Below are 17,990 nucleotides of genomic sequence, written 5' to 3' on the forward strand. Positions count from 1 at the left end.
GTGTGAGATTCAAAGAAACAGCATGGAAGCCTAGAGACAGAAAACAACACAGACTGTGGAGATTTGTGGTAAGTTGGCCCTAAGGATCATGTCTTCAGGGCAGGGTGCAAAGGAAAAAAGTATTGAATTAATCAGTAACTGTTGGGGACTGAGGGAGGAAGGGACAACTGCAATGACTAGGGTAGAAGAAAAGATGGAAATTGGTACAGGGTGGGGCAGGGAGAGAGGTAACTGGGAATAAGATGTTGAATCCTGGTAGTGAGATGCAAATGCTAGTAAGTGAAGAAATAATGAAGGCTGTGTAGGAAGTAGCTGAGATGTTGAGTACTGGTGCTTTGGGGTGTTCAGCCAAATGACTTTTTTTTTGTTTGGAGCTCTTAGAATCATTGTCCATCTCTTTTATCCTACATCACACATTATGGTGCTACTCTGTTAATTGAACTGGGAGTGAGATTTCAGAGCAGTTATAGTATTTATATCAAGGAGCCACTATGAAACTCATTTGCTGAGAAATATAGCCAGTGTATCCTTACTTTGTGTCAGCTGCAAATACTATTTTATTATATACTGGTCTATAACTGTTTTTTTTTTTTTTAAATGAGTACAAATAGGCATGCAAGGGTGCAAGAGGGAGGGAGCATCACACCTCTCTCTCTCTCTACCCACCTACCTATTCTTCTGCCAATAGTTATACAAATCCCAATTTACATTTTCCCAACTACAGATTGTCATGGCTGAAAGTCATGGCTGACTTGTTTTCACATCAATTTTTCATTGTGTTTCTTGACAAACCACTAATGAGTAAATCCTGCATAATGATTCTAGTGTTTTGATTACTTCAACATGTAGAATTGTAAATATTTTTATCAAGCTGGATTACTAATTACTTTGTTGCTTCATCCTATGTCAAAACGTCAGAATGTCCCTACATACTTGTACTCACATTTTGGCATACTTCTTCCACACAATGTGTGTGAAATTTCCCCCAGCACGTCTGCCAAAATCCACTTTTGACTGCTGCAAAATATGTGGATACAAAGAATTTCCCTCCACATTTTCAGCTTAGCTGAAATTTTCTTTTGATCTCTAACTACTGCCACACTACATCAGCTTCCTTCAGCCTGTTGAAAGAAATCTAGAAGGAAGCCCGAGTTGCCATAAAACTTTTCTAGATTAACTGATGGTAAGGTACAAAAAAAGAGTAATTATACTGTGGAAGCAAGAAAATGGATAGGAATGATGGTGTATCTATTCAATGATACTTTTCTCATGAAAGAGATTCTCCCTCAATCCTTGATTTTAAGCACTGAAGTCCTCATTAATACCCCAGAGTTATGCTAAGAGGATAAGAATAGGATTTATTCATTCATCAATCATTGCAGTTGTACTATATTTTATTTAAATAGAATATAAGGAATCCGTTTTAAACAGAACTGTTTCTATTAGCACCAACTGCTGTATCCCGGAGTTAAAGTCTGGAACATACAGTTGCATTTATAAACAAATAATATTTACTTAACAATAACTTTTTAGTTTGAATCCTTGGGAAATGTTGCTTTACCTATAAAGCAAGATGTTGCCATAGGTTTAAAACTAGCTTCCATTAACTGTATCTGCTTTTTTGCAAGAAAGTACACCTCATTATTATGGAAATATCTGGGCAGAATTTTACAGAAAATCAGAAAAAGATAATTTTACAGCAGCACAGTATGTTCACCTACAAAATCATGGCCAGGATCTTAATGCTACATAGTTTACTGCAGCTGATTGTGGCTAAGCGTGACAAGATGCTGGGCTCCTACGGGTTGCATGCCAGGTTAGGTCCTGCATCTTCTTTCTTTGTTTGTATCAGAGCATTGCATAATTTAAAACTATGGATATACGTGAAATATAGGTAAAATTTAAAACAAATTAAAATGTTAAGATATTTTTATTTATTTTATTTATCTGTAGGCTGCCTTTCTCCTGATAAGGGGACCTGATATTAATATCTCCCAATATTAGGCTGCCTTTGACAAGAAGACGGCTACTTTAATAGCATTGTCTTCGCCATTTGCTGAATCTTCTTCTGTACCTGTGGTGGGGCATAAAGTGTGTGCACAAAAGTGCTGCACTGATTAAATTTCTCCTCAAAGAAAATCTGTCCAGTATCCATGTAGCTCCATTTTCCTTTATTATTCTTTGAGCTTCGTACTTTGCTTTGAAGTGTATTCAGTGACTTACAAATTGTCCAGCTACAGTCTTGTCCTGGTGGCAGACAATCTTCGGCATTCATCCATTTGGCAAGGTGTGTTGCTTCTGGTCTTAAGTTTAGTTTAGCCTCTTCTGATTTAATATTTAGAGCTTGAGATGTACACAGAAAACCTTTCCTGTATTTTAGCCATTATCTAGGAGGCTGGTGTCCATGAAGTGGATGGGTTGGTGCTGTATTACCTTATTTCATTCATTATTTGCTAGACTTTTTCAATACAGGTAGGTTTTAGGCAGCCAGTAACAATCCTGCTTGATGCATTAAGAGCTACATCCACTTGTTTGGCAAGTGCTGAATTATACAGTATCACTCTTGCCAAGTCTAAATCCTGCCTGTTCTGGAATTAGAAGAGGTTCAATTTTAGAGGTTGTATTGTTTAATATCATTCATTCATTTTTTATATAAGTGGCATAGTAAGGAGCTTGGGGTCTGATGATTCCTTGCCTGGTTTCAGTATTGCAATTACTTTTGTCTTCTGCCATGTTTTTGGAATTTATTCGCTTGTCCTGCAGTTATTAAAGTGTATTGCCCAAAATGTTTGATTTGCTCATTTTGGATATCATAATATTCTGTCACTTTGCCATTCCTGTCTCTTCTTAGGGCTTTCTCTAATTCTGACAATATGCTTCTCGGCCTTTTGGCTAAGATCAAGTGTAGTATCTGTGTTGGTTGGTTGGTTTATATATATAATATGCCTGGCACAGACCTTGGCACCTCTTTAGTTAGCCACAATTATCCACAGCACATTAAGCAATCTGTTCATGACCACTAACAGGAGATGAGGACACTGTATACTTTAGTAATTACAAATTGTTTTTATTTTCACAGTCTACAAAAGAGGGAGCATGTGGTAAGCACTCAGCCTAAAATAGTGAAACTCTTGGAAGTGATATTTAGAAATAATGGGTTACTTATAATTAGCTTATTTTTTTCTAACAAGAAAGGTATAACTATATCAGAATGACATTACTTGCTGTACACTGTACCTTAAAGAAGGATAACTCTACTCCTTTTGTGGTGCAACTGTAGTTGTAAATTACTTTCATATTTACTGCAATGTGGCTTCATTAAATTATAAAAGAAGTACCGTATATCACACGATCCAAGTGATAACATGCTCTGAGCTATCACTTATGCTCTGTTGTGGGTTATGACAAGATTTATTTATTTATTATTTATTTATTTTATTTCTATCCCGCCTATCTGGACGTATTAGTCCACTCTAGGCGGCTTACAATAAAAAAGAACAATATAAGTTTTAAGAACATTGCACCAAAACTAAGATAGAAATGAAAGAGAGATATAGGAAAGGAAAGATCGTCAGGAATTTTCTGTTGGGAAGGCCTGCCTATACAGATGGATGGAGTAGTAGAGTGTTTTGTACTGTGGTAACAGTGACTTGTAGCATTCAGCTTTTTTTTAAAAAAAGTAACTGAAAGTAAATAGTTTAGACACTTCTGAGAAACGGCAAAATAAATAATTAGTTATTTAAAAACTATACAGCAACTAAGCACTTTTGGAGACCTTGCAACTATGCAGTAAGCCCAGTGTTTGTCTTATTTAGAACAGACCATTTAAATCAATAGGATTTACATAAGCAGTGTATAAAAAGTCTGGTTCATTTAAATATGTCCACTCTAACATTAGATTTAGCTGTATAACAGTAAAAAGTAACTGTTTAAGCTCTGCTTTATGTCATTCAAATAACAGGATGGGCCTATACCAATTTATGTGGCCTGGAAATCCGGCACGACTTGTCTGTTTATATATTGTATGTCATCTGTAATATGCTCATTATTATTTACAGGGAAACCAAAGCCACAGTTCTAGTTACCTCAAAAAGTGGCTTAGAAAGCAAACGACAATTTAAAGAGTAGAGAATGGGTAGGTCAGTTGGATGCTTGGCAAATCAAACAGGAAATCTTTGGAGAAACAAAAGCGCTGTTCCTTCTACAGACTCAGAAGTGGCATAATGAGTTACAATGCTAACATGAATGTATGCCATTTAAATAGTGTCATAATTCATATTAAATGTAAATTATACATTTAATAATACAGTGTGTTACAGTGTTTCTTTCTGTAATACGTAGCAATGTTTTCTTATGTCTGATGTCAGTAATACAGTAGACGGTAAGATGCATTTCGATTTGTCTTAAGCATGTTAATACACTAACCACTCGTTATGAACATAAACTTGTAAAGTATTTCTAAAGTGATTCAGTTCCTTATTTGAGATGCAAGGAGCAGTAGGATAAAAGTAAAGTTTAAAAAATCCCTTTCATTTTTATACTTTTCTCTTTTACGTTAGGATAATTTTAAAACATTGCATTTTTTACCTGCCAGATTGTCAATCTCCTTCTCTTGGAGCAGGCTGACAGCATCATCGTCCCCTTCCAGCATGAGCTCAGTTTCAGCATTCTGATTGACTATGGCTTGACTTCGAAAGGTTTTCTTTGACTTTACTACATCTTCTTCAGTACCTATAAAATGGTAAAAAAGACTGTAAAATTCTATTTAGACTTTGGTTTATGTCTTAATGCCAATTCTAATATGAAATGTACAGTATGAAATGCCATGTATTTCAATTTAAATATGTAAGACTCAAATCACTCATTCAAAAACTCTCAAGTGTTTTTAGAGAATAAAAGTGTGCTAGAGTACAATGGCAATAAAGTAGACTTAAAAATAGAAAACTGAGAGCTAAACTTTTCTTTCCCTTTCTTTCTTTGTTTTTTTTTTGGGGGGGGGTTCATATACCATACTAGACATTTTGGCAAATCTGGAAAATGTGCCAATTAATAGTTTAAATACATCTTTTTGAAATATTAATATATAACAGTATTAAGCAAATACTTATCTGAAAGAAATATAAAACTAGGCTGCTTTGGTTTGACCAAAGCTCTTTTGCTGGCTTGTTCCTTATATTTATCACTTGGTTGGCTATATCTCAGTTTGCCGCAATATACAGAGCATTTATCTAAATGGAAGTGTAGGAGACCGAAAGTTCCCCTTCAATCACTGTATCCTTTATGAATTAGACTTCCATTTATCAAAATTACAGAAAGAAGAGGTAATGTCTCAAAGGGCTGTCTCATTACAAGGCTTATAAACACTGTCCTTACAAAGAAGTGGTTTAACACCTAACAAATCAAAAATTGATTGGGAATAGAATTTATTTGAGATCATCTATCTTCCAAAGACATGCCGTACTGAGTGCACTTCTTGGCCTCACTAACCATTCATCAGGAAATTAACAAGCAATTCACAGACCACCAAATCTCCTTGGATTCTGAGATACGTTAAAAACAGATCTGTCACAGATGTTCTATTTGCACATTTTTGATTGGATTTAGAAAGAATCTTAAAAAGATACAAGCCCATGATTTTCAGTTTTGCTACAGAAACATATAGGCACAATTTAAAGAAATATTTGGCACTATACTTAGCATTCTTAGCATTTCTAACATAATCTAAAAATACCTGGGCAAGCATCCAATTACTGGCAGAAAGAGACTACCAGTAATTAAAGAGTTCTTCCTTCAATGTTGGGGTTTGCAAAACTTGCTTGCAATCAATCTCATTCTGCATGAGTCAGGCAAGCCCTGGGACTGAAGGAATGCTGCAGCTACCAGTGATCTGTCCGTACTGGATAACGCTACAAGCAGTATTGATGGTAATTAAAGCATTACTCTTTTGTTCTCAGAGCTTGCCTAACTTGCTCACAATATGAATGACTGGGCAAGTTGCGGGCAAGTTGCGGGCAAATTGCGCAAGACCAATATCAAAGGAGAAACTCTTTATTTTTAAACAACCTCTCCTTGCCAGTGAAATCACTACTGTTACACAGGTATCAGGTATGTGCTATAGGATTCTAACCACTGTCTCCATATGAAAGATTGTCTGATGAAGAGACAATCTGCCAGATGTGGAGACTCTCCATATAACTGGGAATGCTGATTTTTCAGGAATTTCGATTCTGTACTGAGACTCTTAACAGATGCAGTCCTTTTTCCCGAGACAGAAAAAGGTACACATTGAGGCTAGAGTTTCTCCTTGCCGACATATTGTTAGTCCTTTCATAAATGTCTGAATAGGGCTACAATATTTGCCAGGACTCTTCCTTTTTTTCTGCAACAGATCGAGTCAGGAGGTGAGGCTGAGGAGCCTGATGCCGAGAGAGGCCCGGAAGGAGAAGACACGAAACCGGGCCTTCTCGGCGGTGGCTCCTCGCCTCTGGAACAATCTCCCTCCGGCGATTCGCGCGGCCCCCATGCTGGGCACCTTTAAAACCCAATTAAAAACATGGCTGTTTATTCAGGCCTTCCCTCCAGCCAACTCTTGATTTTTTTTCTTACATTTCCTTTTTATCTTTACTGCTGTTCTTGTTTGATTATTATGTATTTGTCCATGTTTTATTATTTGATTTTATATTTGGAAGCCGCCTAGAGTGGTCCGGTGGGCCAGATAGGCGGGGTATAAATTAAATAAATAAATAAAATAAATAAATAAATATACTTTCCTTCTGCAACAGATTGATTCTGTACTTGTACAGACAGAACGGCAGAATCCAGCTGAAGGGGGCAGAGATTTTCTTTTCCAACTATAGCCTTGAACAGCCCAAAAGCCTCCTCTGGAAGATTTGGAAATCATTCAGGGTAGCTTGGACGACGGGGAGGAGGAAAGAAGGTTAAACTACACTGGCACTACAGAACCAACATGATCCTGGACTTAGACTTAATACGACCACCCATTTAGAATTTACTACCCCTGCTCACATGAACTTTTATGAACAGATGTTTATCAGATTAGTAAAATCACTCTTTTCCAACGGTTCTCTTAAGCAGAAAAGAGAATTCAAAGAGAACCAAGTGAGAACCTATTTGATTTAATTAAGTATCTGGCATTAGTATTAAAGAACAAACAAGCCTTTCTGAAGCCTCTATTAATGTGTTAGTATTAAAGAAGAAACAAATCCTCAGATTCATGCTTTGGATGTTTTTCAGAGTTTTACAGCTTACATATTACACAGGAAGCCCTGCTGAAGTGAATGTGGTTGATTTCTATGAGGTGCATTTAACATGTGGATTTGAGTCCTCTTCCATATTTAGTAAAGTGTATGAGTCTGTATGTTGCTGGCTGAGCTACAGTGTTGATGGTAGTCTTTTGGAAGATGTTTCTTTCAGGCCAAAAGCCAAGCAGTTAATCAAACATGATTATGAAGCTTAAGAAATTGCCTGGGTGTTTCTTGGAATTTAGACCTTCTGATATTCATAAGCAAAAAATGAGAAAAAAAAGCTCACTTAGATTAGACTGTGTTTGATACATCTAAATGATTACAGATGGAGGTTCCTCATATTTTATTATAGCTTTAAAACTTTGACCTTTATATCTGCATTTAGGACCTTATGGAAAGACACTGATGTTTCCTGTCTGAAACCTGAACTGGACAGAAGTTCACCGATCACTTTCTCTGGTGAACGGACAGGAAGGTCTGTGAGTGAAGTGCAAAGTTGTCTTTTAAATAAAATGACTGTATACTGAAGTCTGCCCTCAGACTAAGATGAACTCAATTAAAAACTTATATTAACTACAGGAACAATAATTGCAAAAAATTACTGTTTATGGAAAATACCACCTTTATTGTTGCAATAGCTTAGTCTGCTCTATTTGGATGTATGTAGTTTGAATTGTTGAAACAGGAGTGAATTTTCTACTATTTGAATTTTATATAATGGTGCTATGTTACAAACTATTTTTGACAAAACTAAAAATAAAAGCTACAGGACAGGATGGGCAACTGTGACCCTCCAGGCATTTGTGGCATACAACTTCCAGAAACACTAGCCAGCATAAGAACAAGGCATTATGGGAGATGCAGCTGAAAAACATCTGCAAGGCCACAGTTGCCTGCTATAGTATTCCAGCCTGGCTGGCATTTCACAGCTTCTCTCTTTTTTATTTTACATAGCAAATGTTTATACTTAGGGAACACTACTGTACAGTAATAGAAATACCCAGATAGGAAACACATATTCCAAATAATACTGTATTATTCTACAGTATGTGTCCCAAATACCATGTCAGAGGAAATACTATATGGAAAAGAATGAGCTAAACTATTTCAGAACAGTGTATATCTGTCTAGAATATATTGAAGTACAAACGACACAGAATATACTGAGGTTTCAGTATTATTGTTCTGCAAAATATGGCCAGGAGAAGGCTGTATATAGGGTGGGATGGTTAACAATGAATAAAAACAATATGCCTATACAACATGGGTTCACCATGCTCCTGAGAATGTATCTTATTTGTAATAAATATTTTGCATAGTTAGGGATCAAAAATTGTGCACACTAGATTCTAGTCTTTAGGATAGTGAAATGTTTCCATACCTACACTATTAGCAACCTAAGCAATTAAATTCAGGGACTGTCTCTACATTACAGAGTACTATCCCTGGTCAAAAGGAAATGCAGGGTCAGACAATCTTTGGCCATGAGAATATTCACAACTACAAACAAAATACCATGTACAGAGACATGATCTAGCTTTATCACAGATCCTTTCAGAACATACTTAACTGACTCTTGCAGATGTGGCAGTCTGCTCAGTGCTGAATACCATGCAACAAATAATTTATTTATGGTCTTCTTTATTTTGTTTTGTTTTCAAAGGGAATATGAAATGGCAGCTAAGAAGAGTTTCTGTTTTGTCACTGACACGTATGCATACTCTACTCAGTGAGTGACCTGAATGACCTATATTAGCAGTTAAATTCTGCTAGAGACACATATTAAACCAAATCACAAAGAAATCAAAGAAATGAGGGCATACATTCAGTAGAGCAAGGTGTGTCCTTAATATAGTGAACATTCTATTTAAACATGCAAAGCATGACAAAAAAGCAAGGACCACGAAATATAAAGACAGATAATTTTTTTGAAAACAACATTTGGCACATCAACACTTAGTTTGGTAACATTTATATTTTCTCCTCAAATTTCATTTCAACTTGTAAATTCTCATTTGGATTCTTTAGGTCACAGCTGGTATTAGGTATGCAAGCTAAGCTTCAAAGATAGCCTGCTGTGTCCTCACTCAGAAGTCAGTTTAAGGCTACTTGAATAAATGCATGCTCATAATGTGGCTGATTTTAGAAATGGGCAAACTTTAGAAGGATATTAACCTGCCTCTCTCTCTCAAAAACACACACAAAAACAAGAACCTCAAATCCAAACCAAACACATCTCAGTTCAAACAAACCACTCAACATCATCACTCATTAGCATCTATTCAACTTTTAAGGTCACTAATTTCATTTTAAAGATAGAGGGGAAATAAAAGTAATGTTTGCTTAGAAGCCATGATACAAGCTGAGGGAAAGTTCTGCTTCTTTCAGAGTTCATTCCACAGCTTACTTCAGTGAATTATAGATAAGGCAATTTATGCAGAGAGTTCTCTTTCATCTTTGAAGAGGGCTGGCAGAATGGAAAGTTAACTCATTTTAGTGTTACCTAAATGTACTGACAGGAAATTCTAATGTTTCCAAACATCTGGAAATCAGCTTCATGAGATGGTGATTTTTTTCCTTAAAGAATGCCTTTTCATATACCGTCTTTTACCACTTTATGTGGCTCCTAAAAGAGTGTTTTGACATAACTAAAGTCTGTCTGCCTCACAATAAAATGCTGCCTTTAATTTAAAAAATATTTTACAGAATAAAGATGTTTCTGTGAAGTTGTACTCTGCTGGACACTTATATGATGTTTGTTCTCTCTGGAAGTACTTTAGCAGTATAATGTCCCTGTTTCAGTTTTGTAGTTAATGATCCTAATGACTTAACTCAAGAAGTAATACATTTCAGGACCGAAAATAGACAATGAAAGTAAGATATGCAACATACTTGATATGTTTACCTAAGCAGAACTATTGTTCTCAGTGCATACTGTTACCATTTAATGTTGTATGCTTTAGCAATTAAAAAGATATAGTCATGCGACTGCAAGGTGCTAGCAGGCTCAGAGTAGGTGATTGGGAAGAACAGGTCAGACATGTTACTTGCACAAGCAGAGTTGGTCATCATCATCAGAACTAGCGTGATTCTAACTGTTCTACAGCACCACCATACTAATGGCCAGAATGCACACTGCACATTATCAACACAGTTGGGTCCTTGATCTGAGGATCCAACGGGGATTCTGTTGGACTTACATAACTGCTGTCTTAAAAATGGCTCCCACTATAAGCTGCTGATCAGGCAGAGTTGCTTTGCTCCTCTTTGCTCTCCAACTCTGCTTTTTTCACTTTGCTTACTTCATTTGAAATTTGTTTGAGATAAATTGAGAGAAAGTGCTACAAAAGAAAAAATGATCTAGAATATGCAAAAACAAGTCTTGCTGAAAACAATCAATACCACTCTCAAAAACTAAGCCCTTTCTCTCTAACTTTTTAAAGTTCATTGAAAGTGTGTGCGAGCATTTGGACAGAGGAAATCCTGTCACTGCTATATCCTTGGAATGTTTTTTTTAATTGACAGTAATCAGGCTGGCTAGCTAATACTTCAAAAAACATAATCAGGATTCAAGATGACCTAAACAGACTGGAGAACTGCACCAAAACGAACAAAGCCTGTTTCAACAGGGAAAAATGTAAAATTCTACATTTAGGAAGGAAAACAAGATACACATATATAAGAGGGGTTACAGTGGGCTTGGGAGTAATGCATGTAAAAAGAATCTAGGGTACAGAGTAAATCAGAAGCAAAACATGAGCCAACAGGGTTATGCGCCAGCAATACATGCAAATGCAATGCTCGATTGTATCAACAGGATACAATGTCCAAATCAAGGGATGTAACATTATCACACTATTCTGCTTTGGTCAGGCCTCATCTGGAATACTATGTCCACTTCTGGGAACCAAAAATTTAAAAAAAGATACTGAAAAGCCGGAACATCTATAGAGAAAGGTAATCAAGATGGCAAAACATCTGGAAACCAAGCCCTATCAGGAACAGAAGAGGGATTGTTTAGCTTGGAGAACGGAAGGCTTATACACACTATGACAGTTGTCTTCAAATATTTTAAGGTCTGTCATGTGGAACATGGAGCAACCTTGTTTTCTTCAGATCCATAAGGTTGGACCCAAACTAATGGATTTTATGGACAGGTTGAATTGTCACCTGTCAGAGATGCTTAAAGCTGTGGGCTTCCTGCTTTGGAAGGGAGTTAGACTAGATGACATCTGGGATTCCTTCCAGCACTACAATTCTATTATTCTGTGATTCTAATCAAAAGCGAAAGGATAGGTACCTTTATTGATCAATAGCTTGTTAAAAATGCAAGGAAAAAAGAGGAATGAATCTGTTCTCACAACAGAAAGACATTACAGAGCTAGCATTTATTAAGCACCCAGTCGAAATAAGATTAAAGGCCTCTCTAGTACAACATATTGTTTCTGATGGGAAGCCCACAAGAGGGCACGAGGGCCATAACCCTCTCTTGCTATTGTCTTCCAGTAACAGGCATTCAGAGCCTGATTCCAATGGAGGCGCAAGCTTCTGATGCTGTTTTCACTAGCCACTTTCCCCTACTGCTTCTTCTTGACAGGCAGCTGGTCTCAAAATTGCTACTCAAGCAGACATTGCTATTGAGGAATTATACCACATAATGTTTATGTTTAAGAATATGAGAAGAGCCCTGTGGGAGCAAATATAAGTCCTATTTAGACCAGCATTCTGTTCCTGCAGTGGTCCAACAGACTCCTATGAAAGCGCACAAGGAGGGCATAAGCAAAAATTACACATTTCTGCTCATGTTTTCCAGAAACTAATATAGTTGTGTAGTGGTACGTTGTGTAGTGTGAGCTCATTGTGAAAGTCCCTGTAACTTCCAAAGAGAATTTTTTAAAAATAAAGAAAGCTAAATTGATTCACATCAATGAACCAGTTCTTGCTGTTTCCATCTCCACTACAATGAAGCGAAGAGGTCTTTATTGTCCATAACAAACCAAGATGTTCCAGTACACTTGGCATTGCAACTGACATTGCTCACAACAAAATACTGTTGCTGAGAATGCATATCCTCTGTATGTATGTATGTATGTATGTATGTATGTATGTATGTATGTATGTATGTATGTATGTATGTATGTATGTATGTATGTATGTATGTATGTATGTATGTATGTATGTATGTATGTATGTAAGTAAGTAAGTAAGTAAGTAAGTAAGTAAGTAAGTAAGTAAGTAAGTAAGTAAGTAAGTAAGTAACAGGCTTTCTGTTATTATGTTTATTGTACATTTCAAGGACATAAAATGCTGCAAATAGACTAAAGCATTAATTCTACTTGGGGCAAGAAGCAGCATATCTATGACAATCTCTGGTCAGCTGTACAAGGGGTAGCCATGTTAGTCTGTGCAAGCATTATAAAAAGGTAAAGGTTCCCCTTGACAATTTTTGTCCAGTCGTGTTCGACTCTAGGGGGCGGTGCTCATCCCCGTTTCCAAGCCATAGAGCCAGCGTTTGTCCAAAGACAATCTTCCATGGTCACATGGCCAGTGTGACTTAGACACGGAACGCTGTTACCTTCCCACCGAAGTGGTCCCTATTTATCTACTTGCATTTGCATGCTTTCGAACTGCTAGGTTGGCGGGAGCTGGGACAAGCGACGAGCGCTCACTCCGTCGCGTGGATTCGATCTTACGACTGCTTGGTTTTCTGACCCTGCAGCACAGGCTTCTGCGGTTTAGCCCGCAGCGCCACCACGTCCTGTGCAAGCATTATAGGTGAAGGCAAAATAGAAATAAAAAGTAAAAAGAAAACAAAACATGATGGAACCTCAAAGATTAACTTTTATATTTCTTAATATCAACTTTTGTGGACAAGTCCACTTCATCATCCATCATCTCCAACCTATTCTTGACAAAAACACTTCGCTATCCCAAGCCCTTAGTGCTAGATTCATACTGACTTATAGACAACCCTCCAATCTCAAACAACTACTGACACGCAATGGACTACCCAATACTGACACGGAATGAAATCCTGGTATAAACCCAGATGTCAGCTCATCTAAACCAAATCGCTTATGAATACACAGTGGAAGTGAAGAACAGATTTAAGGAACTCGATTTGGTGGAACTCGATTTGGTGGAGGCTCACAACACTGTACAAGAGGCAGCAACAAAAACCATTCCAAGAAAAGAAAATGCAGGAAAGCAAAGTGGCTGTCCAATGAGGCCTTAGAAATAGCAGAGCCCCACTGATCCTACTAGATTCTTTTCAGTCGGAGAGGTAGAAGCATATAACTGAAGAGATATGGAAAATTGGCTTTTCTCCCAGTACTGTATACTTATAGCAATGGGTCTCACAGATGCCAACAAAGCAGTGAAGTTAAGGATATGGGATATTGAACTACAGGACCATGTTGGCCAGTTAGGGAAGTGTAACTTTCTTAAGAAATCTGCTTTTATCACCTCCTCGTATTTAGCTAGCACTATGTGATCCAAAGGCATAAGGGCTTTTACGCTAGCCAGGCTCAATGTACTACCTTCTAAGCTTCTGGAGGGAAGATTTTTAGGTTTGCCTACATCAGATTGTCTCTGCCCTTGTAATAGTGATAAAGTTGAAACAGTTGGTCATGTCCTCCTTTTCTGTACTTGCTATTGGGATCTACGTACGGAGCTTTTACTACCTATTATCTGTAAATCTCCTAGGAGATCAGAGGAGGATTATGTCCAGTTGCTACTCTCTGACAACACCCCTTATATAGTGGTGCCTCGCTTAACGAGTGCACCGTTTAATGATGAATCCGTATAGCAATGTCGCTTTTGCGATCGTATTGCGACGTTTAGATAGGCAGAAACTCGCATTGCGATGTTTACAGAACAGCTGATCGGCGGTTCCAAAATGGCCGCCGAGTGCCCAAAATGGCCACCGCAAGTGTTTTCATGACCTGCCCTCGCTTACCGAGGGCGCGAAAATGGTGGCGCTATGGAGGAACTTCACTGAACTGTGAGTTTGGGCCCCATAGGAACGCATTAAACTAACTCCTATGGGGTTTTTCGATCCGTTTAGCGATGTTTTTGCATAGCGACGATTAATCCGGAATGGATTAACGTTGCTATGTGGGGCACCACTGTACTACAAGACAAGTGGCCAAATTTTGTGCTGTAGCAATGGTTATTCGTGTTCAGATATTTGGGTTGGTGATTTTAAAGGGATAATATAATGCTTTTAATATAACACTGGCTGAGGTTTTACTTATACTAAGGATTTACAATGTTATTAATCGGAAAGTAGGGGTTGTTTTATCATGTTTTAATGGAAATTCTATAATTCTGCCTGATTTTACAAAACTAAAATCACATGTATGTATTTTATATTGATTTGATTTTACTGGTCTTTGACCGTAATAAAGTATTCATTCATTCATTCGTTCATTCATGAGGGTGAAAGAGGAGAGTGCCAAAAATGGCCTGAAGCTCAACATCAAAAGAGCTAAGATCATGGCCACTGGCCCCATCACTTCCTAGCAAATCGAAGGGGAAGATATGGAGGAAGTGAAAGATTTTACTTTCTTGGGCTCCATGATCACTGCAGATGGTGACAGCAGCCACAAAATTAGAAGACGCCTGCTTCTTGGGAGGAAAGTGATGACAAACCTAGACAGCATCTTAAAAAGGAGAGAAATCACCTTGCTGACAAAGGTCCGCATAGTCAAAGCTATGGTTTTTCCAGTAGTGATGTATGGAAGTAAGAGCTGGACCATAAAGAAGGCTGACGGCTGAAAAATTGATGCTTTTGAACTGTGGTGCTGGAGGAGACTCTTGAGAGTCCCCTGGACTGCAAAGACAACAAACCTATCCATTCTGGAGGAAATCAACCCTGAGTGTTCACTGGAAGGACATATCCTAAAGCTGAGGCTCCAATACTTTGGCCATCTCATGAGAAGAGAACTCTCCTTGGAAAAGACCCTGATGTTGGGAAAGTGTGAGGGCAAGAGGAGAAGGGGATGACAGAGGACAAGATGGTTGGACAGTGTCACCGAAGCGACCAACATGAATTTGACCCAACTCCGGGAGACAGTGGAAGACAGGAGGACCTGGTGTACTCTGGTCCATGGGGTCACGAAGAGTTGGACACGACTAAACAGCAACAACAAATTCTCTTTTTAAAACTTTTTCTTTCCATTTCCCCTTTACCTATAATTCTGTTTTGCTTTTTCCTATAATTCTCTGGTCAACAGAAGGAAATGGGGATTAAATGAAATACTGATTTTCCAGATTTACTACTAGTATGCTGAAAGCATAGATAGATGCCAAGTTGATCTGGTAGGGGGTAGTACATTAACATTGCAGGAGTGTGTGGGAACTGAGAAAGAGCGAATTCTTATTAATTTGCAGGTAAGATTTATGGCCCATCGACACTAATCCTCTGGTCCAACAGTATACCTCTGGTTGATAACCCCTAACTAGTTGCCCCTGACAACCTTATCTTTCATGAATTTGTCTAATATTTTTTTAAAGCCATCCAAATAGGCGACTATCGGTGCCGCTTGTGGTACTGAATTCTACAGTTTAACAGAGCAACAACGGCAAGAATCTTAATCTATCCACCCATTAATAATATTTAATATAAAAACTGATTGCAAATCTTGATCACTAATTAATATGTTATACCTCCGACATGGGCTACGAAAATGTTTCAGTTCACACAGTTAACATATTGGAGGCTCATAAAGATTACATTCCTTTTCAGAATCACGTGTTAATAAACTACTAAAGATAGTCTGATAATTTTAAAATTTTGATAAAGAACTTTAAACAAAAGAAGAGGTATCAAAGCAAATATTTAATATTTGACATGTACTTAAATAGAAGGATATGTTATTTTTTTATCTAAAATTATTAAACATTGCACAAATATGGGGGAAAAGATAGAAGTTCATACCGTGTCACAATAAATATTTCATTTCATTCAGTTTGAACAGATTTAAATCTTTAGCCTATTCTTCAACAGAGATGGGAAATCCTGGTTGTCACCTTCCTCTTTAGAGGTAAGGCACTTAAGGAAATTCAGTTTTGCAATGGCTGAACAGAGCACTGACATCTGACCTGCATTTGTCAATGAAAAGCTCATGAGTGTTGTGTCCAGATAATTTGACCCATATTGTACTTATCTTTCAAGTCTTAAGTTGCAGATATTTATTATACTGAAAAGGCTAGTAAATAAGGAAGTGATCAGTGAGTGATCATTTGAGATTTAATGCCCATATGCAAAATACTGAGAATGAGAAAATAATGGCAAACATCTAATATTATATTACAAATTAGGCTTGAATGCCACTTGCAAAGAGCAGTCATAACCGAGTTATTTCCCTAAACAAAACAAATAGCTATTGCTCTGTAGAAAAGGACACCAAGGACACTTGCAAGAAAGAACTGGATCAATATTAACGTGATTTTCATTTCATGCTTCCCCAACTCCAGTAAGCTGACAATATACTCTGATTATCTGAACTGCCTGTGAGTAACACAGGAAAGGTTATTAGAGCAGGAGGTGGAAAGTGAATGCACTTTTTATATTGACAGGTTTGCTAATAGAGTGTACAGACTTTCAAAGCTATGCAATGTGTTTCACAATTTCAGGCGAAGGAAGCAAAAGCTACAGTTTTTCAGAGATTTAAAAAGAATAAGGTGATAGGTACCTGTGATATATAACAGAATTCTGTGTAGCAATCAAAACAATAAACTAACAAACATTTTGAAAGAAGTGTTATATTCTCCCTTCATAACACTGTGCTTGGAAAGTGTGATAACTTCCATAAGAGAACAATCTCAAACAAAGAAACAATATCTATCTATAAAAATTGTGCTATATGTATATGTAAAATTACCATAAATTAATGAAGTTAAATTAATTTTGACAACATAGATCTAAGGTTAAAATGAAGACTTGATTAATACATGGACCAAAAGTAACAGCAGACAGAAAGAAAATGAAAAGAAAAACGGGGAAGTCAAGGCTCTTTAAATGAAGCAGAATGGTTTACATGCCTGCCTTACATTGCTTCCTCTGAGATCATCACATTTAGACTGAAGAACAGAAAAGAGTTATTTGATGACATCTGGAAGCCTTTTACCACTGAATACACATTTTAGAAGATCTCATTGCTGTAATATCTAGATTGCTATCTACGCAATCTCTGTCCATACAGTGGATGCTGCTCTTTAAAAGTCCCAGAAATATATTGTCATCTTGTACTATTACAGAAGTAAAGCCTCAGCATAAATGAACAAACAGCATTATCTTAAGGTCTTCGCTATTCCCCCCCTCTTCTTTGTGTATGTCCTGCATTTGAAAATGAAAATAAATGGACCTCAGGAATAACTCTACCCAGTACAAAAATGTACACCTGTCATCCTCATCCTTTCTTCACTGATTTATGTAATAACAAAGTGCTTCCTATTCCATGCATCCAGAATTCACACATAGAGTACTAAATCCTCATTTAATTCTCTGTCCCATACATACAAATCTCTTCACACACTTTCCTAGATCCTCAGAGGAAATCCTTCTCTGCATCTACAGTACTATATTTGGAATTAAGGAGGAAAACATTTCTGCTGTAACACCATGTTACAGATGAATAATCTAGGCCACTTTTATTTTTCATGTTTTACCACCACTTTTATTTTGCTAGTTTAATAGTACCAATGTCAATTATACCATAC

At 37.3% G+C, this 17,990-nt stretch overlaps 1 protein-coding gene and 1 pseudogene across 5 annotated transcripts in view; one reads left to right on the forward strand and one right to left on the reverse strand.

The window, feature by feature from the left end:
• NBEA (neurobeachin) overlaps positions 1-17,990 on the reverse strand; it is a 470,696-nt gene that overhangs the window by 197,281 nt on the left and 255,425 nt on the right. For all 5 annotated transcript variants that reach the window (XM_072993781.2, XM_072993780.2, XM_072993779.2 and 2 more), the window contains one exon: positions 4,588-4,731. In XM_072993781.2, coding sequence (XP_072849882.2) covers positions 4,588-4,731 — 144 coding nt within the window. The remainder of the gene's footprint in view (positions 1-4,587; positions 4,732-17,990) is intronic.
• On the forward strand, positions 2,873-2,970 carry LOC140706234 (U2 spliceosomal RNA; annotated as a pseudogene).

This window comes from Pogona vitticeps, chromosome 3, assembly GCF_051106095.1.
Source record: "Pogona vitticeps strain Pit_001003342236 chromosome 3, PviZW2.1, whole genome shotgun sequence".
NCBI lineage: Eukaryota > Metazoa > Chordata > Lepidosauria > Squamata > Agamidae > Pogona > Pogona vitticeps.